Source organism: Pelobates fuscus, chromosome 10 (genome assembly GCF_036172605.1).
Source record: "Pelobates fuscus isolate aPelFus1 chromosome 10, aPelFus1.pri, whole genome shotgun sequence".
Taxonomy (NCBI): domain Eukaryota; kingdom Metazoa; phylum Chordata; class Amphibia; order Anura; family Pelobatidae; genus Pelobates; species Pelobates fuscus.
In genome coordinates, this window is record NC_086326.1 from 91437721 (window position 1) to 91453140 (window position 15420).

Consider the following 15420-nt stretch of genomic DNA (forward strand, 5'->3'; position numbering starts at 1 on the left):
GTGTTTTTTACTATGTGTTTATTTTAATATAGTTTGTATATACATTCAATGCAGTTTTGTTTTAATTATTCAAAATTAATAATGGTGTCGTTGAAATCACTATTTTGAAAACATTCGCTGATGACTGCGTAATGCGCAGTCTGTTTTATTTTTTAGCTTGTAGGAGGTAATAAATAAATGTGTCTTCTTACTATTCCCTCTGTATTACACAGCATAAAACTTTCCAAATGACTAAGAATGTTGGCTTCATAACCACTTCAACTGATTGAAGTGATAATGGTGTCCGGAGTGTGTGGGCACTGAGTCCTCTATCAATGGTTAACTGTTTGCCTGCCATTTAAAAGAGATGGGGACCATAAGCACCATAACCGTCTAGATGGGTTTCTAGATTACCTATACCAAAGATTGGATTGGACCAGAGCTAATTTGGACAGATGATCTTAGAAGAGGAAGAGTGGCTGCCCGATGAACAATGATTGGTGCTTGTTGAAAGGCAAATAAAAATTAATTTTTTAAAAAGAAATATATATTTTTTACAGTGAGAGGGTGGGGTATGGAGTACAATACTATTAGCGAAACACTCCAACATATTTATTTTTAACATTAGATTGTTCTGTCAGTAACTTCATATCTGCCAACATTTGAACTGAACAAAGAGGAACACTTTAATTTTAGGGGTGTGAGTGGGAGAGGTGGCCAGTGGCAGGGCTGTTCTCAAAAAATTCTAGGTGACTTACTAATAGCAATTTATGCAACTAAAATGAACTTAGAGTAAGAACAATGCATGTTATTTACACAGACTGATCTCTGAATACATTTATTATAGTTAAAAGACATTACTTTGACTAGTTTTGATTTGGAGCTTTATTATTGACACAATAATAATATGGAGTTCCTAGAAAAGAAGCACATTAGGATAGAAAAGAGAGACAGAGGGATTTGGTTCGAAAATAGGGACTGTCCCAAACCTTGGGAGGTTTGATAATAAGTTCTGTATGAAGAGTCTCATAAACAATAGATTCCAAATAGTGTGGGCTATACAGATTGTATGTTTGTCAGGGATTTGTGCTGGGACTAGGGGAGACAATATGCACTAGCCCAAATCCCTGTGTAAATACAAATACACAAAAATAGGTCCTGCGCTCAAACTCCCACTACTCCATAGCACACATCATCCCCAATACATACAAAACACGCAAAGACAAAAAGTTACCTGCACACTAGCCCAAATCCCTATGCATATTTAAATAAATCTGCACTTTTGCAAAATGAAGAAAAGGGGACACACTCTTCACTCATAAAGCATTTCAGCAAGCTAAAATGGTTTTAGGAGTCTGTAATGTCCCTTTAAGCAGGGAGCACATTTACTTTAATCAAGTTAAAGACTCACCTGACAGTTTAAGGTTCACCTAAAAGTAATCAAGAGTCCTTACATGGATCATAGAGAGGAAATTGTGAAAGTTGAATCACTTTGTTTAGGTAGCTGTAGCCAACCTAACTGTGACCTACACAGCCTCCTTCAAAAAAGGTTTCAATTTCAAATCAATCTTAAAGCATGGTGTTTTTACTTTAGAAGTTCTTGTCTCCTGCTCTGTTAATTGAATTTTAATCACACACAGGAGGCCGATGCGTGGGCAATTAACAGTGCAAGATATAAAAACTTTAAAGTAATCGCACTCTGCAATAATGAAAAGTTTCAAAATTAAATCTATTTCAGGGTGTAATGAGGTTGTGTGAGTAGCACATAAACCTAGTCTTAAACAAAGTGATTTAACTCTTAAACAGCAGTGAGACTTTAGGGGCTTGATTGAGGCACCAAACCATTTTCATTAAGTTAAAGTTGTTTTCATGCTTAGAATGTCTCTTTAACAACTCTGTCTTTTATAAAATTGTTACTGTTATTATGAAAGGCATACTTGAATTTGCCAGTACAATCTGAGCAGAAAAAACTTTAATTCAGAGAATAACAATTATGATTGACGACAGGGGGGCCCGTCCATAGGACTGACTGGGGCCATGACTCCAAGCGGCACTTTAACAGGGGCAGCATTTTGCTGCCCCGTGCCTGCCGTTTGGAGTCTAGACCGCCTCTGCTGCTAATAAGGGCAGAGACAGGTCCGAGGGCCAGACACCAGGCGGTCTGCAACTCCGCCGGGCGTGAGCTGCAGACCATTTGATGGAGGGTTTGCGAGCTCCCAGAGCATTGCCGCAGGTTACCACGGCAACGCTCTGACCAGAGCTCGCGAGAACCCTATCATGTGGTCTGCAGCTCACACCTGACGGAGCTGCAGATCGGAGGACAAGCCCACTGTACCACCAGGGAATAAAGTACTTAAAATAGGTATGTAAGCCTCCCCACAGCCTGCCACTACAGTGCCCCCATACCACTCTGCCCTCTACACCCTGCCCCATATTACTGTGCCCCCTACCAGTGTGTCTCCCACACCCTGCCCCATACCACTGTGCCTCCATCAGTGTGCCTTCCACACCCTGCCCCATACCACTGTCACCTTAATACACACCCTGCCCCCCACTGCCACCCCAACACTCTGCCCCCCCACAGCCTTCCTACACACTGCACCCACGCACGGTCACCTTACTACACACTGTGCCCCCACACGGTAACCTACCTACACACTGCCCCCTACACTGTCACCTTCCTACACATTGGTACCCCACATGGTCACCTTCCTACACACTGTCCACCCGATACTGTCTCCTTCCTACACAATAGACATGTGCAATTTGTTTCGTTCCGAATGTAAATTTGGACGATCCGGATGCTTCCGAATGTCCAAATTGCCTAATTTCGGAAGTGCCAAATTTCGAAAGTGCTGAACTGAACCGAATTGCCAAATTTCCAAAGTGCTTCGGATTTCTGAAAAGTGGGAAAACAAGAGAGGGAGGGAAAATTACAGGAATGATGACAGGAATCTAACCCTAGATGTGTAAGTGGTTGTGGTGGTTAGGGGTAGGGTTAGGAAATTGCTGAAGTTCCAAATTGCCGAAGTCTGGAAGTGCCGAAGTCCCGAATTTCGGAAGTGCCGAACTGAAGTGCCAAAGTGCCGAATTGCTAAAAATCCAGAATTGCCAGAAGTCCAGATTTTCGGAAGTCCTGAATCAAACCAAACTTTTTGCCCATGCACATCCCTACTACACAATGTCCCCCTCCCCCCCTTGCAGCCCACAGGTAGGTGGCAGGGAGAGGGGGATAAGCCCAATATAATTTAAACTGCCTACCGCCCCCAGCACTTATCCAACACTACATGCACTACAAACACTACATCCACTGCACATCCACTACATCAACCACACAAACACTGCATCCACTACACACACTGCCTCCACTATACACATACAGACAACATATTCAATACACACACTGCATACAATACATACTATAATCCACAACACAAAAATAGACACAGCATCCATGACACACACACTCTGAATCCTCTACACACACCTGCACTACAGGCACTGCATCCACTACTGCATAAATAGACATTGCATTCACTACACACATTGCATAATATAGTGGATGTTGGCGTGCTTTTGGTGCGGAGGGAGGGGAGCAGCATTTCATCCTTGGACCCAGGCAGCACAATGTCTTGGGCCAGCTCTGATTGAAGAGTAGGAACACTATTTTCAATTCAAGGCTGGAAACATACTTCAGTTTCATGTATTCGCAGAATTTTCGCAGCATATTCGTCAATAGTAGAATTTAAATTAGAACAGCCTATTTGGATGACAGGATAAGAGCCTCTATCATAAGTCTTGGTTTCCCCACCTAGATACACACTCCTTGCCACACACACAGATACACACACATAAATCGTCATACACACACTATTCCAGAATAAATACATATACACAGTGCCAGACACACAAACACTATGTTCAGAATAAGCGCTGCGGAATCTGTTGGTGCTATAAAAATGGCAATAATAATGTCAGGCACACATGCGCACATGCGCACAATCTCTTAAACCCACATTCATTGCTTCCCACTGTCAGACACACATGCAAATACACACACACACAATCACAGACAAAGTCAGTTGCAGACATAAACTCAAGCAGAACATTAGGCACACACAGCCACAGATGGACACACACACTGTCAGAAACAGCCACAGACTTGTACACAGTCAAACATCCACACATTCACATATACATGCACTGTCAGACAATGCACATACTGTCAAACAGAGACATTGGGACATGTATGCACACGCAGATATAGATGCACACACTGTCAAACAGTCAGACACACACAGTAAGGCATACACAGACACACTTACTGTCAATCAAACTGTCAAGACACACGTACATTTAGACATATATATATATACACAGATCCACAACATCCTCCTTACACAGTAACCATCTGTCCCCTGTCCCTACCCTCTACTCCTCCCTTTCAGTAGCCCTACCTTACCTGCAATGTAGTGTGGCTGGAACCTTATTAGACCACTTGATGTTCCCTATTAAAAGATGGACAGCAACCAACCCAGCTCGGCAGAACAGTAGAAAGGCCATATGACAAAATGCCATACTCCTTCCCACTCACACACTCTCCATCTGATGGTAATGCGGGCAGCAAGTCTTATCTATTCTATCATATCCTCTACTGCTGCCTATGAGGGAACTGTACAGCCTCCCTTCTCATCAAGCACCCACTTTTAAACCTCTGGACAATGTGGTCTCATTAGGGGAGTTATATCTATCTCCATTCTTGTTTCCATTAAGGTACAATATATGGAAATTAAAGGACCACTATAGGCACTATAACTGTTTCATCTCATTAATTCGGTTAACGTTCCTGAAATCCCCTAACAGTGTCCCTTCATTCGGTGTGAAACCATTTTTTGTGCAGTGTAACACCGAATGAGGCCTGGCCTCTCACAACCCCACCCTTACTGGATGCAGAAACACTTCCTTCCAACCATACCTATTCATAGCTGAATGGGCAATCGGATATCCATTCTGGCTACTCATTGCTGCTCAGGGAGCTTCCTCGTTAGCATGACCAGCACAGAGGGGGATGAGCTTCTGGGAACTCTTGGATAGCAAGAACTCCTTAAAAACGGTTTAACACTAAATGGAAGGATGGCATCAGGAGACTCTCCACACTGTAGCCACATCAATGAGATTAAGCAGCCACAGTGCCTACAGTGTCACTTTAAAAATAAACATATTCTTTAATACCAGCCCCCCTTTAAAGCACCAGTTCCAGGCAGTCTCCGTGCTGTATCCATTCCACCTCTTCTGTCCTGATGCGTTCTGGTAGAATCAAGTACTTCTCCTGGACGAGCATTGGTGCCCTGCTGGGCATTTGCTCAGTCAATCAAACCAGCTCTTCTCTATGATAAACATTCACATCCTTCAACAGCATGCTGCATGTGGTGATACCAAACATGAAGACTTTACATTTCGAAGTGCCTGTCGTAACATTCCCTCTGACAGCCACTACAGGTGTGTTTATGGCCAAGTGTAAACACTGATGTTTGCCAAAGGGACAGGGCCTATACACCAAAATCACTTCATTAAAATGTAGTGGTTTTGGTACTTATTATACCTTTAACTTAAACAGTTACGCCAACCACAATGAGCACTTCAGTGATTTGAAGTGGTCATGCTGGTAGGAGTTAGTATGTGCAGTCTTTCTGCTTGAAACACTGCACATACAGAGATTTTGCTAATTGTGTGATGAAACTCTGTTCCGGACTGCCTTATGTCAATTCTGTGCCTAAATTACATCTGTTGTCAGTGCATACAGCATGCTGATAACAGATGTGAAAATATGCCTGCAAGGAGAAGATAGATATCCCTTCCCACCCTAAGCTCCCTCCATGTACATTGATTGATTTAAAACAATCCACCCTTCCCTCCCTGGCCTCTCCAAGTCGGCAACTGATATTCTTAGCGCTAATGAAGTTTTTGATGTTTGACATTACTGTGGTGCAAAGATTCATGTATCTTCAGGTATTAGCTTATAATGAATCACATACTATAATTTTTGTGGAAAAGGGCAATGAGAACCATATCAACATTCAGATCAAAGGTTTCTTAATTTTAAAGTTAATGAAAAATTTATTTCACTTACCTTTTGCCTAATCCTACAAATCTTGCGAGGATGTTCTATTATTTGGATATCAAAGGTTTGTCATTGTAATGTTTGCATAATGCATAGCTTCTGTCACACCGACCATTTAACGTATTTTTTTTTTGCTTTCAGGACTTTCATTAAACGTGGAAGAAGACAATCCTTATATCCCATTATTCAATTCAAATTTCTATTAAAGCACACTATACTTGGGCAACATACTATAACTAACACTGTTGCAACTTTTTCATACATACATTAGAACCAATATTAATAGTTTTACATTCAATGCAAGCTCTTATTTCACACTTAAATCTGTAAATACATTTGTATCATGCTAGGTTTATACTTATGCTTTTTACAATTTATTCTTTAAATCTTTCATTTCTATCATGTTAGGCAGGGCCAGATTAAGAGCCCAGTGGGCCTGGTGCTGACCATTATGATGGGGCCTAATTACAGAATATTATCGACCAAAAACACTAACACAGTAATACCTCTCAAGCGTCATGTATCTGATGGAGATGGTGTTGGAGGGAAACTCAAAGGATGCAGCTATAAGAAAACACATACTCTATGTTAATCTCTCCCTAATTTATGCTTTCATCTTTCAAGTAAATCCATACCCCCTAATAGCAGTGTCCAGTGAAGCAAGAAGTCAATGGGCGGGGTAAAAGGGTGGGCCACTGACGTGAATTACGTGACCAGAACTGCCAAAAGGGGCGAACATGCCCAAAAATGGGGCATGTCTGTCCAAAGAATTGGAAGCCCAGCCTGGCATCAGTGTCCCTATGTGTGTCAGTGTCCCCATGTCGCCCAGTCCCCTAGTCTCCCAGTGTCTCAGTGTCCCCATTTCTCCCAGTGTCCCCATGCCTCAGTGTATCCTGTGTCGCTAGGATACTAGGGGACATTGAGAGACATGGGGACACAGTGAGACATGGGGACACTGAGACACTTGGGGACACTGGGAGACATGGGGGCACTGCGACATGGGGACACTGGGAGACATAGGGACACAGACACTGGGAGACATGGTGACAGACATTTGGGGACACTAAGACACTGAGAGACATGGGAACACAGACACTGGGAGGCTAGGGGACACTGGGAGACATGGGGCACTTGTGGACATAGACATGGGGACACTGGGAGACTTAAGGACACTGAGAGACATGGGGACACTGAGACACTGGCTGGGTGACATAGGGACACTGGGAGACATGGGGAAACTGTCCCAAACTAGGGACACTGGCTGGGAGACATGGGGACACTGACAGCCATGGAGACAGACACTGGCAGGAGACATGGGGACACGGGGAAACATGGAGACACTGTGTTCCAATGTGTCTCCCAATGTCTCTATGTCTGACAGCGTCCCCATGTGTCTCAGCATCCCCATGTCTCCCTGCTGCTTTCCCCCTCATCCCTCACTTCCCTAAGCTATAGGCTGTTTCTGCAGGCTGTCAGCTGCTGTCTGGACTCTCTGTGCCATGTAGCTGCTCCCCCGCGGATCAGTGAGTAGAGAGAGGCAGGGAGGGATATGCTGTAACTTCCTATCCCTGCCTGTCTCCACACACAGTGACACATACTGGCTGATGCTGGTATTGCAGAGTAATCTCTGTTTATACTGAGAAAAATATCTGCATTTGTATTGCCGGTATTACTGCAATACCGGCACGGCCAGGCAGTCTCAAATACCAGCTGTGCCAGTAAAATACCAGTCAGGTGGCAAACCTAAGTGTATGTGTAAAATCTATGTGTAAAGAAAAAAAAATATATATATATATATATATATATTTTTTTTTTTAAATGGGCCTATTCAATGGGCCTGGAGCTACAGCTCCATCAGCCCCTATGTTAATCCGGCCCTGATGTTAGATAACATTTTAATTAACTTATGTCATCCTTGATTCTGTCAGCTGATATAAGGAAAGACTTTGATAAGGTTGTATTTCCATAAGGTTTTTATCTGATACCTATTGGGAGACATTCAAATAGTCTCATGCAAGCAGTAGCAGATTCAGATTCTTCTAGAATGTAGTTTGTTTTTGGTTCAGCAGGAAAAAAAACTCTTATTAGGTATTATCTAGATAAATAATGTATAGAACAAGTATAGTTGCCATAGTATGTATGTAATTTTGTACCAGTATCCATTTTGTACCAGTATCCTTTTACACATCTCAGACCTCGCCTACCCTTGCTCTGCAACCTACCGCAAGATCTTCACACTCACATCTGAACTAGACAACCTGACCCCTCGAACTGTATCACTGCTAGGGAAAGTCTCATTCTGCATCATATTTCCTCCACTATAAATTAATTATACCTTTAGCTCTTTCCTCTATCAAAGAAAATTATTTCAATATGCGGATAACCACGGTCTCCCAAGAACCCAAACAACTTTTTTTTACTTCAAATGCTCTTATTTGTCCTGTTGCTGCTCCTACTAACCTGTCTGCTCCAGACTTTGCAACTCACTTAACTGAGATTACTCTGATCAGGGCAGTGATTATCTCTCTTATCTCTACCAACACTTCCCCCAGTCCAACTCCCTCCTCTATCCTATGCTGATTCACACACGCTACGCAAGAAGAGCCTTCTGCTCTGCCTCACTCGTCCTGCCCCATCACCTGTTTCCTCTATCCTATTCCCTCACATCTTATTTGCACTGTGTCTCCTTCTCTTGCTAAAATATTTAATCTCTTCTCCTCTAGTGTATTTCCTGCACCCTTCAAGCATACAGCAATAACCCCAATTTCAAAACAAGCCCAGCCTTATCTCCCTACTACCATTTGCCTACAAGATCCTTAAGAACGTTGTGTACCAGAGATTGATTTCCTTGAATCTTACTCTCTGTTTCACCTGCTTCAGTCTGAATTTTGCACTTGTCACTTTGTCGAAGCAGCCCTGACCAAAAAACATCCAATGACTTAATTGTGGCAAAATTCAGCAGTCACTACTCCCTTCTAATTCTCCTGGACCTCTATGATGATTTTGACACTATTGATATCAACTCTTTTTTTCTTATCCTTCACAACTTTGCTTTATAAGACTCTGCTCTTCCCTGGTTCATTTTCTATCTCTCCCAGCGATCTATCAGGGTCTCGTTCTGGTTTTTCCTCTCCTCCGCAACCCCTCTCTGTTGGTGTTCCCCAAGGTTCTGTCCTCAGCCTCCCACTATTCACAAACTATACTGCCTCCTTTGATAACCTAATCGGTTCTTTTGGCTTCCAATTTTACTTCCTACGACACACAAAGCTGTCTACTGATCTTTCTTTATCCCTCTTGATTTATGTCTCCGACTGCCTCTCTATTTCTAACTGGTCATTAGCACTTACATTAACTCTACCTCACAGGCTTGCTGTCTTGGTGTTCTTCTTGATTCCAACCTCTCCTACAAAGCTCACATCTAATCAAATCATGGTGCTTCCATCTAAAAAATATTGTTCGCATCCGCCCCTACCAAACACTGGATGAGGATAAAGTACTTGTCCATAACACTATTGTTTCCCACCTTGACTACTGCACTCTGCTTCCACTAGTGCTATGTGCTTCCACCTTGCCCCACTACAGTCTATAATGAATGCTGTGGCAAGGCTCATTCTTGTCCTCCCACACTTCCCGTCTGTCCTTACATTATCTTTCCTAAAGATATAGGTCTCAATTAAAAATGCTGGTTCTCACTTACAAATGTCTCCATAACATTGCTCCTGTCTACCTGTCCTCACTAATAAAGAACTATGTCCCATCCAAGCCCATTTGTTCAGCTGAAGGCCTGTGCCAATCCTCTGCTTGTACTTGCACCTCTGACTCTCGACTTCAAGACATCTCTACTGCTGCGCTGCTAATTTGGAACTCCATTTCCTACTCCATTAGACTTTTACAAAGTTTCTATTCCTTTGTATGTCTATCATGTCTTGTTGAGATCACTTGTTAGTCCACCTATTGTACAGCTCTGCGGAATTTGTTAGAGCTTTATGAATAATAATACACAAGTTGAATGTGCAGCACTGGTGAATATACTGTTGAAGCTGCTCTAAACTCATTTTATAGGTTGAGCGTTATTCGTTAGAAAAGTACAATACAATATACAAATACGTATGTATTTAGAGCTAAACTAAAATAACCGACTCCACAAATTTAATGGATATAATTAAACATTCATTGTAATACAGGGTATAAATACCAATTATAATATGTAAAATCCTTCATTTTAAATATGTTCCAACTGGTTCTTGAGAGATTATGTGTATGCTATGATCACCTCCTTCAGTAAACCTTCACTCATTTTCTATTCCATTAATTTGTCAAAAGTAATCCACATGTATCGTTATGGAAAACTATTCCCACCTACTATTAAGACATTGGCTTGTTTTGTAGATGAATTGTCTGATGCCTAACAAGACTTGATTTAGCAGTAAAATTGTTTCCACAAATAGAACATGTAAACGTTTTTACTCTTGTGTGAATATTTTGATGTTTGAGAACATTTGAGCTATTACTAAAACATTTTCCACATATAGAACACGAAAATGGTTTCTCTCCTGTGTGAAGCCCATGATGTATTACAAAGTTTGATTTGCTGTTAAAGCATTTCCCACATTCAGAACATGAGAATGGCTTCTCTCCTGTGTGAATCCTTTGGTGTATCACAAGACTTGACTTATCTGCAAAACATTTTCCACAATCAGAACACGAGAATGGCTTTTCTCCAGTATGAGTCCTTTGATGTGTAACAAAATTTGATTTACTGTTGAAACATTTTCCACATACAGAACATGAGAATGGTTTTTCCCCTGTGTGAATTCTCTGATGTGTAACAAGACTCGACTTGCTGGTAAAATATTTTCCACATTCAGAACATGCAAATGGCTTTTCACCTGTGTGTATTCTATGATGGTAAACAAGACCTGACTTATCAGTAAAGCATTTTCCACATTCCGAACATGAAAATGGCCTCTCTCCGGTATGAATCCTCTGGTGTTTAAGAAGTTTTGACTTATCAATAAAGCATTTCCCACAACTAGTACAAGCGTATGGCTTTTCCCCTGTGTGGATCCTTTGATGTATAACAAGATCAGATTTATGAGAAAAGTGTTTGCCGCAGTGGGAGCATGGAAATGGTTTCTCTCCTGTGTGAACTCGCTGGTGTTTAGTAAGGCTTGACTTATCAATAAAGCATTTTCCACACTGAGCACATGAGAAAGGTTTTTCTCCTGTGTGAATCCTTTGATGTGTAATAAGATGTGAGTTACTGGCAAAACATTTTCCACAGTCTGAACAAGACAGACCTTTTCTTTTATGAATTCTCTGATGTTTTAAAAAATCAGGGCTACAATCAAAATGCGTCTGATGCTCTGAATCAACTGCAGGAGTGTTGCTCCTATCACTGTCCTTATTCACTGTTTCTCTATTTGTGTATTCTGACTCTGGATTACCTGTAGTTCTACATATGTCAGTGTCTGTTAAATCCTCTTCACACAAGGTTAATTCCTCCTTTACATGAGTAGATAAACAATCTGTAGTATAATATTCGTCAGTGGAATTATCTTTCTCACAGGAGGCAGACTCTTCCTTTATATTAAAAGATATATAATCAATCTCTGCAGTGATTTTGGCGTCTGTGAGCTTTCCTTTTCCAGAGGAGCATTCTTCCTTTATTTGAATGCATGGATTTATTGTAGGACTGACTTTGCATTTAGGATTTACTAATTGACAAGAGCCAGATTCCTCCTTAATAACAGTAGATGCATATTCTGTTAGTGTAAGTGTGAAAGTGTTTGGAAGATTATTTCCTTCATCTGAGGCAGATTCCTCCTTAAAATCAGTACATGCATATTCAGGCGGAGTATTTGCTGCAGGTGTATATATATTGGCCTTTGTGGACTTCCTTTCTTTACATGAGGCAGACTCCTCCTTGATTTGATTTGATTTACATCTAATCTCTGAAAAGTCTGTTGATGTATACATATCGGTGTCTGTGGGATTGTTTAGGACACATAAGAAAGGAGATTTCTCTTAATACCCCTTGATTTCTTCCTTAGTTCATTTATACAAAAGGAATTTTGCTCTTTGCATACTTTTAATGTTACATTTATCTTCATTTACACAATTCTATGAAAAATCGTGAGTGTCTAATCATTCAGTTGTAACCATGTGATTTGATCCATCTGTTGGGATTAATTAATTTGTGATTATTTTTGCCTTAATATAATAACATAAAGACTTAAAACAAGAAGTTTCTATAACCAAAATTAATAATTCACAATAAAGTAGGAAAACAAAGAACTGAACAAAAAAATACATCACTGACAGAGATATTATATGCACCAAAACAACTTAAGTAAGACATAGATCAAGTTACTCAACTTTTTTTTTTTTTATGCAGCCCTAACCAAACATTCCCTGACTGTGACTCACATAGTCTCCATGAAAAAAAAGTTTCATTTTTAAACTTATCTTATAAGCACAGTGTGCTTTCTTTAGAAGTTATTATCTCTTGCTGTTAAAGGGACACTATAGTCACCCAGATCACTTAAGCTTAAGGAAGTGATCTGGGTGCCAGGTCCCTCTAGGGTTTTCCCTGCCTGATGTAAACATAGCAGTTTCAGAGAAACTGCAATGTTTACATTTGGGGTTAAGCCAGCTTCTAGTGGCTGTCTTCTGGACAGCCACTAGAGGCGCATCTGCAACCCTGGAGGTATTTAATGCCTCCATCACGCAGAGCGTCCATAGGAAAGCATTGAAAAATGCTTTCCTATGGACACTTTGAATGCGCATGCGCATTCCGCTCCGCTGACGTCAGACGGGGGAGGATAGGTAAGGGAGCCCGACGGTGGAACAAGGTGAGTAACTGATGGGGTTTTAACCCCTTCAGCACCACGGGAGAGGGACCCTGAGGGTGGGGGCACACTCAGGGTACTATAGTGTCAGGAAAACCGATTTGTTTTCCTGACACTATAGTGATCCTTTAATTGAACTAAAATCACATAAGGTAACAGCCAAAGGTAATTAAAAAAATCCTATAGTGCCAGGAAAACAAAGCCGTTTTCCTGGCACTATAGGGTTACTAGGCCCCCCTCCCTGCAGGGCTGAAGGGGTTAAAACCCCTTCAGCCACTTACCTGAATCCAGCGGCAATGTGCCTCGGCGCTGGGCCAGGCTCCGCCAACGCATCTTTCCTTCCAACATCAGCCAGCAGGGGAGACCTAATGCACATGGCCGCGCGCGCGTTAGACTTCTCCATAGGAAAGCATTATTCAATGCTGACGTTGGAGGTCTGTGAGGAAGCCCTTTATAAAGTGCCTTTTTAATGGGATACTCTTTACCCATAAAGCACTTCAGCAAGCCGAATTGGTTAATAGGTGTGCAGTGGTTCTTTAAATTATGGTGCAACAAACACAAATTCCAGGTTTTGTTTTGGTTCAGAAATTGGAGAAATGCATCAGTCCCTAAGGAGTTAAGTGATTCATACATATTATATATTGTTTTTTAAAGAACATAAATACGATTTTTAAAATGGGGAAAAAATACATATTTTTTCAGTTTTGCTTATAATAATTTTTATACAACAAGTGCAACTAAGAAAAAAAAAATGCAAAAAAGATACACTTATTGGGTACTGCAGTGGCCATGGTGCTCGGAGTGTTCCTTTAACATTGGAAAGTAAGAAGGTGCCAGGGGACTCCACGCACCATAAACACTTTGAGTGTTTATTAGACATGCTTCTTAGAGGGGAAATGTATGTAAAGTGGCCAAGAATCAGAGCATTTGCTAAAGACATAGTAAGTGTTCATGATAAAGTCGGTTTTTTGTTTTGTAAATTTTGACTTCCTGACAAATGTTCGTGGCAAAAAGTATGCAGGTATTTTTTTTATTGCTACAAAAGATGTAGTTATGGGCTTATTCTTGTTATGATGGAGAGGCATTTTGTTTTGTATTGAAACTGTGAGGTAATCATTAAAAATACACATTCGTAAACATGCCTGGCACTATCTTTTCTTACTGGTCCTTTGGTATTCCAAATTGGATATACGACTGAAGATTTTCTCTGCCATTACTAATCGCTCATTGTTCTACACACAGTGTTCTAGTTATAGCACGACGGTTTAACCCTGTGGGGACAGCAGCAGTGAAATGTACAGAAGCAAATAAAAGAAAAAAAAAGAAAAATCACTCCATGAGTGTGTTCTGCATCAAGAAACACTATTTATTTACATTAAATAATTGTCTGAATTTGCCACAGTTTTCACACTTAAACCAACTTACCATTCACCCATTCTCAGGCATGAAGAATAAAGTTCTTGTTTGTTCATTTCTAATAAAACAATATTTGATATTGTCACATTATTCTCAGTGTGTCTCACAACTAATATATCTGTCTTGCTCAAACACAGTTATACAAACAAAACATCTCATCTTATACAAAACCCAATATCTTCTAGGTGCCTTCAAACTCTTTTAACTGAACAATTGTATTTTATAAAGACAGAAGAAGCCCATGCTTACACAGATACATACCGCCTGCCCCACTCCTGGGTTAGCTTCCCTGCACCATGTGTGCCTCATACTGACAAGGCAACAATGACAGCTCTGCTTTTTCTTATTTATTTTTTTCAGGGCTGTGCGCTTCTTTGTGATGTCACGCCGCTAGCATCGGGGACGTCGCATTGGCGCATTACCTGCCGGGAGATGTAGTTCCATGTTCCAACGCACCTGACTTGCGCTTTCTTGCGGACATTTACAGCGATGGTTTGTAGAATAGGGGAAGATTGCGTTAGCCCGCAGTGTGAATAATGGCCACATATTCCTAGTAATGGGAGGCTTTGGTGGCCGTGCTTGTTTAGGGTAAAAGGTTTCTGTGTACCTTAATGTAAATCCTATATATTTATTAATGGAATTGTCAATACGCTATTAAAAACAAACAAAAAAATTACCTTAAAAGTATCTGCAAGTGATACACATGGCAGACCCTCCCTAGACCAGAAAACGTCTCATTCTGCTAGTTTTTTAATGAATGCATATCCCTGTCCAGAAGAGGTGTGGTATAAAGGTAATTCAGTCCCAAGTATAGCTGCCAAAATGTAAACTATTAAAAACTTCCATGGAAACTTTTGAGGAGATTTATCAAAGTGTGACAGTGTTCAGGGTTCCCAACTATCCTGCTTTGGACAGGACAGTCACATCTGGGGACACCAGGGGAACTGTGCAACAGCGCTAGGACAATGCAGGTAGCACTTTAACAGGATTCTCTGCATTGTCCTGTATGATGGGGGCTGACTGGGAGGCAGACTGTCATCCTGGGGTGCTTGA

General features: G+C 41.1%; 1 protein-coding gene across 1 annotated transcript; it reads right to left on the reverse strand.

The window, feature by feature from the left end:
- Positions 1–10234: 10234 nt before the first annotated feature.
- LOC134575925 (zinc finger protein OZF-like) lies at positions 10235–14715 on the reverse strand. The gene is made up of 2 exons (XM_063435382.1): positions 14629–14715; positions 10235–12279 (listed from the first exon to the last, which is right to left on the reverse strand). Exon 2 carries the CDS (start codon positions 12077–12079, stop codon positions 10466–10468), a length of 1614 nt encoding a protein of 537 aa, XP_063291452.1. The 5' UTR covers positions 12080–12279; positions 14629–14715; the 3' UTR covers positions 10235–10465.
- Between the last annotated feature and the right edge of the window lie 705 nt (positions 14716–15420).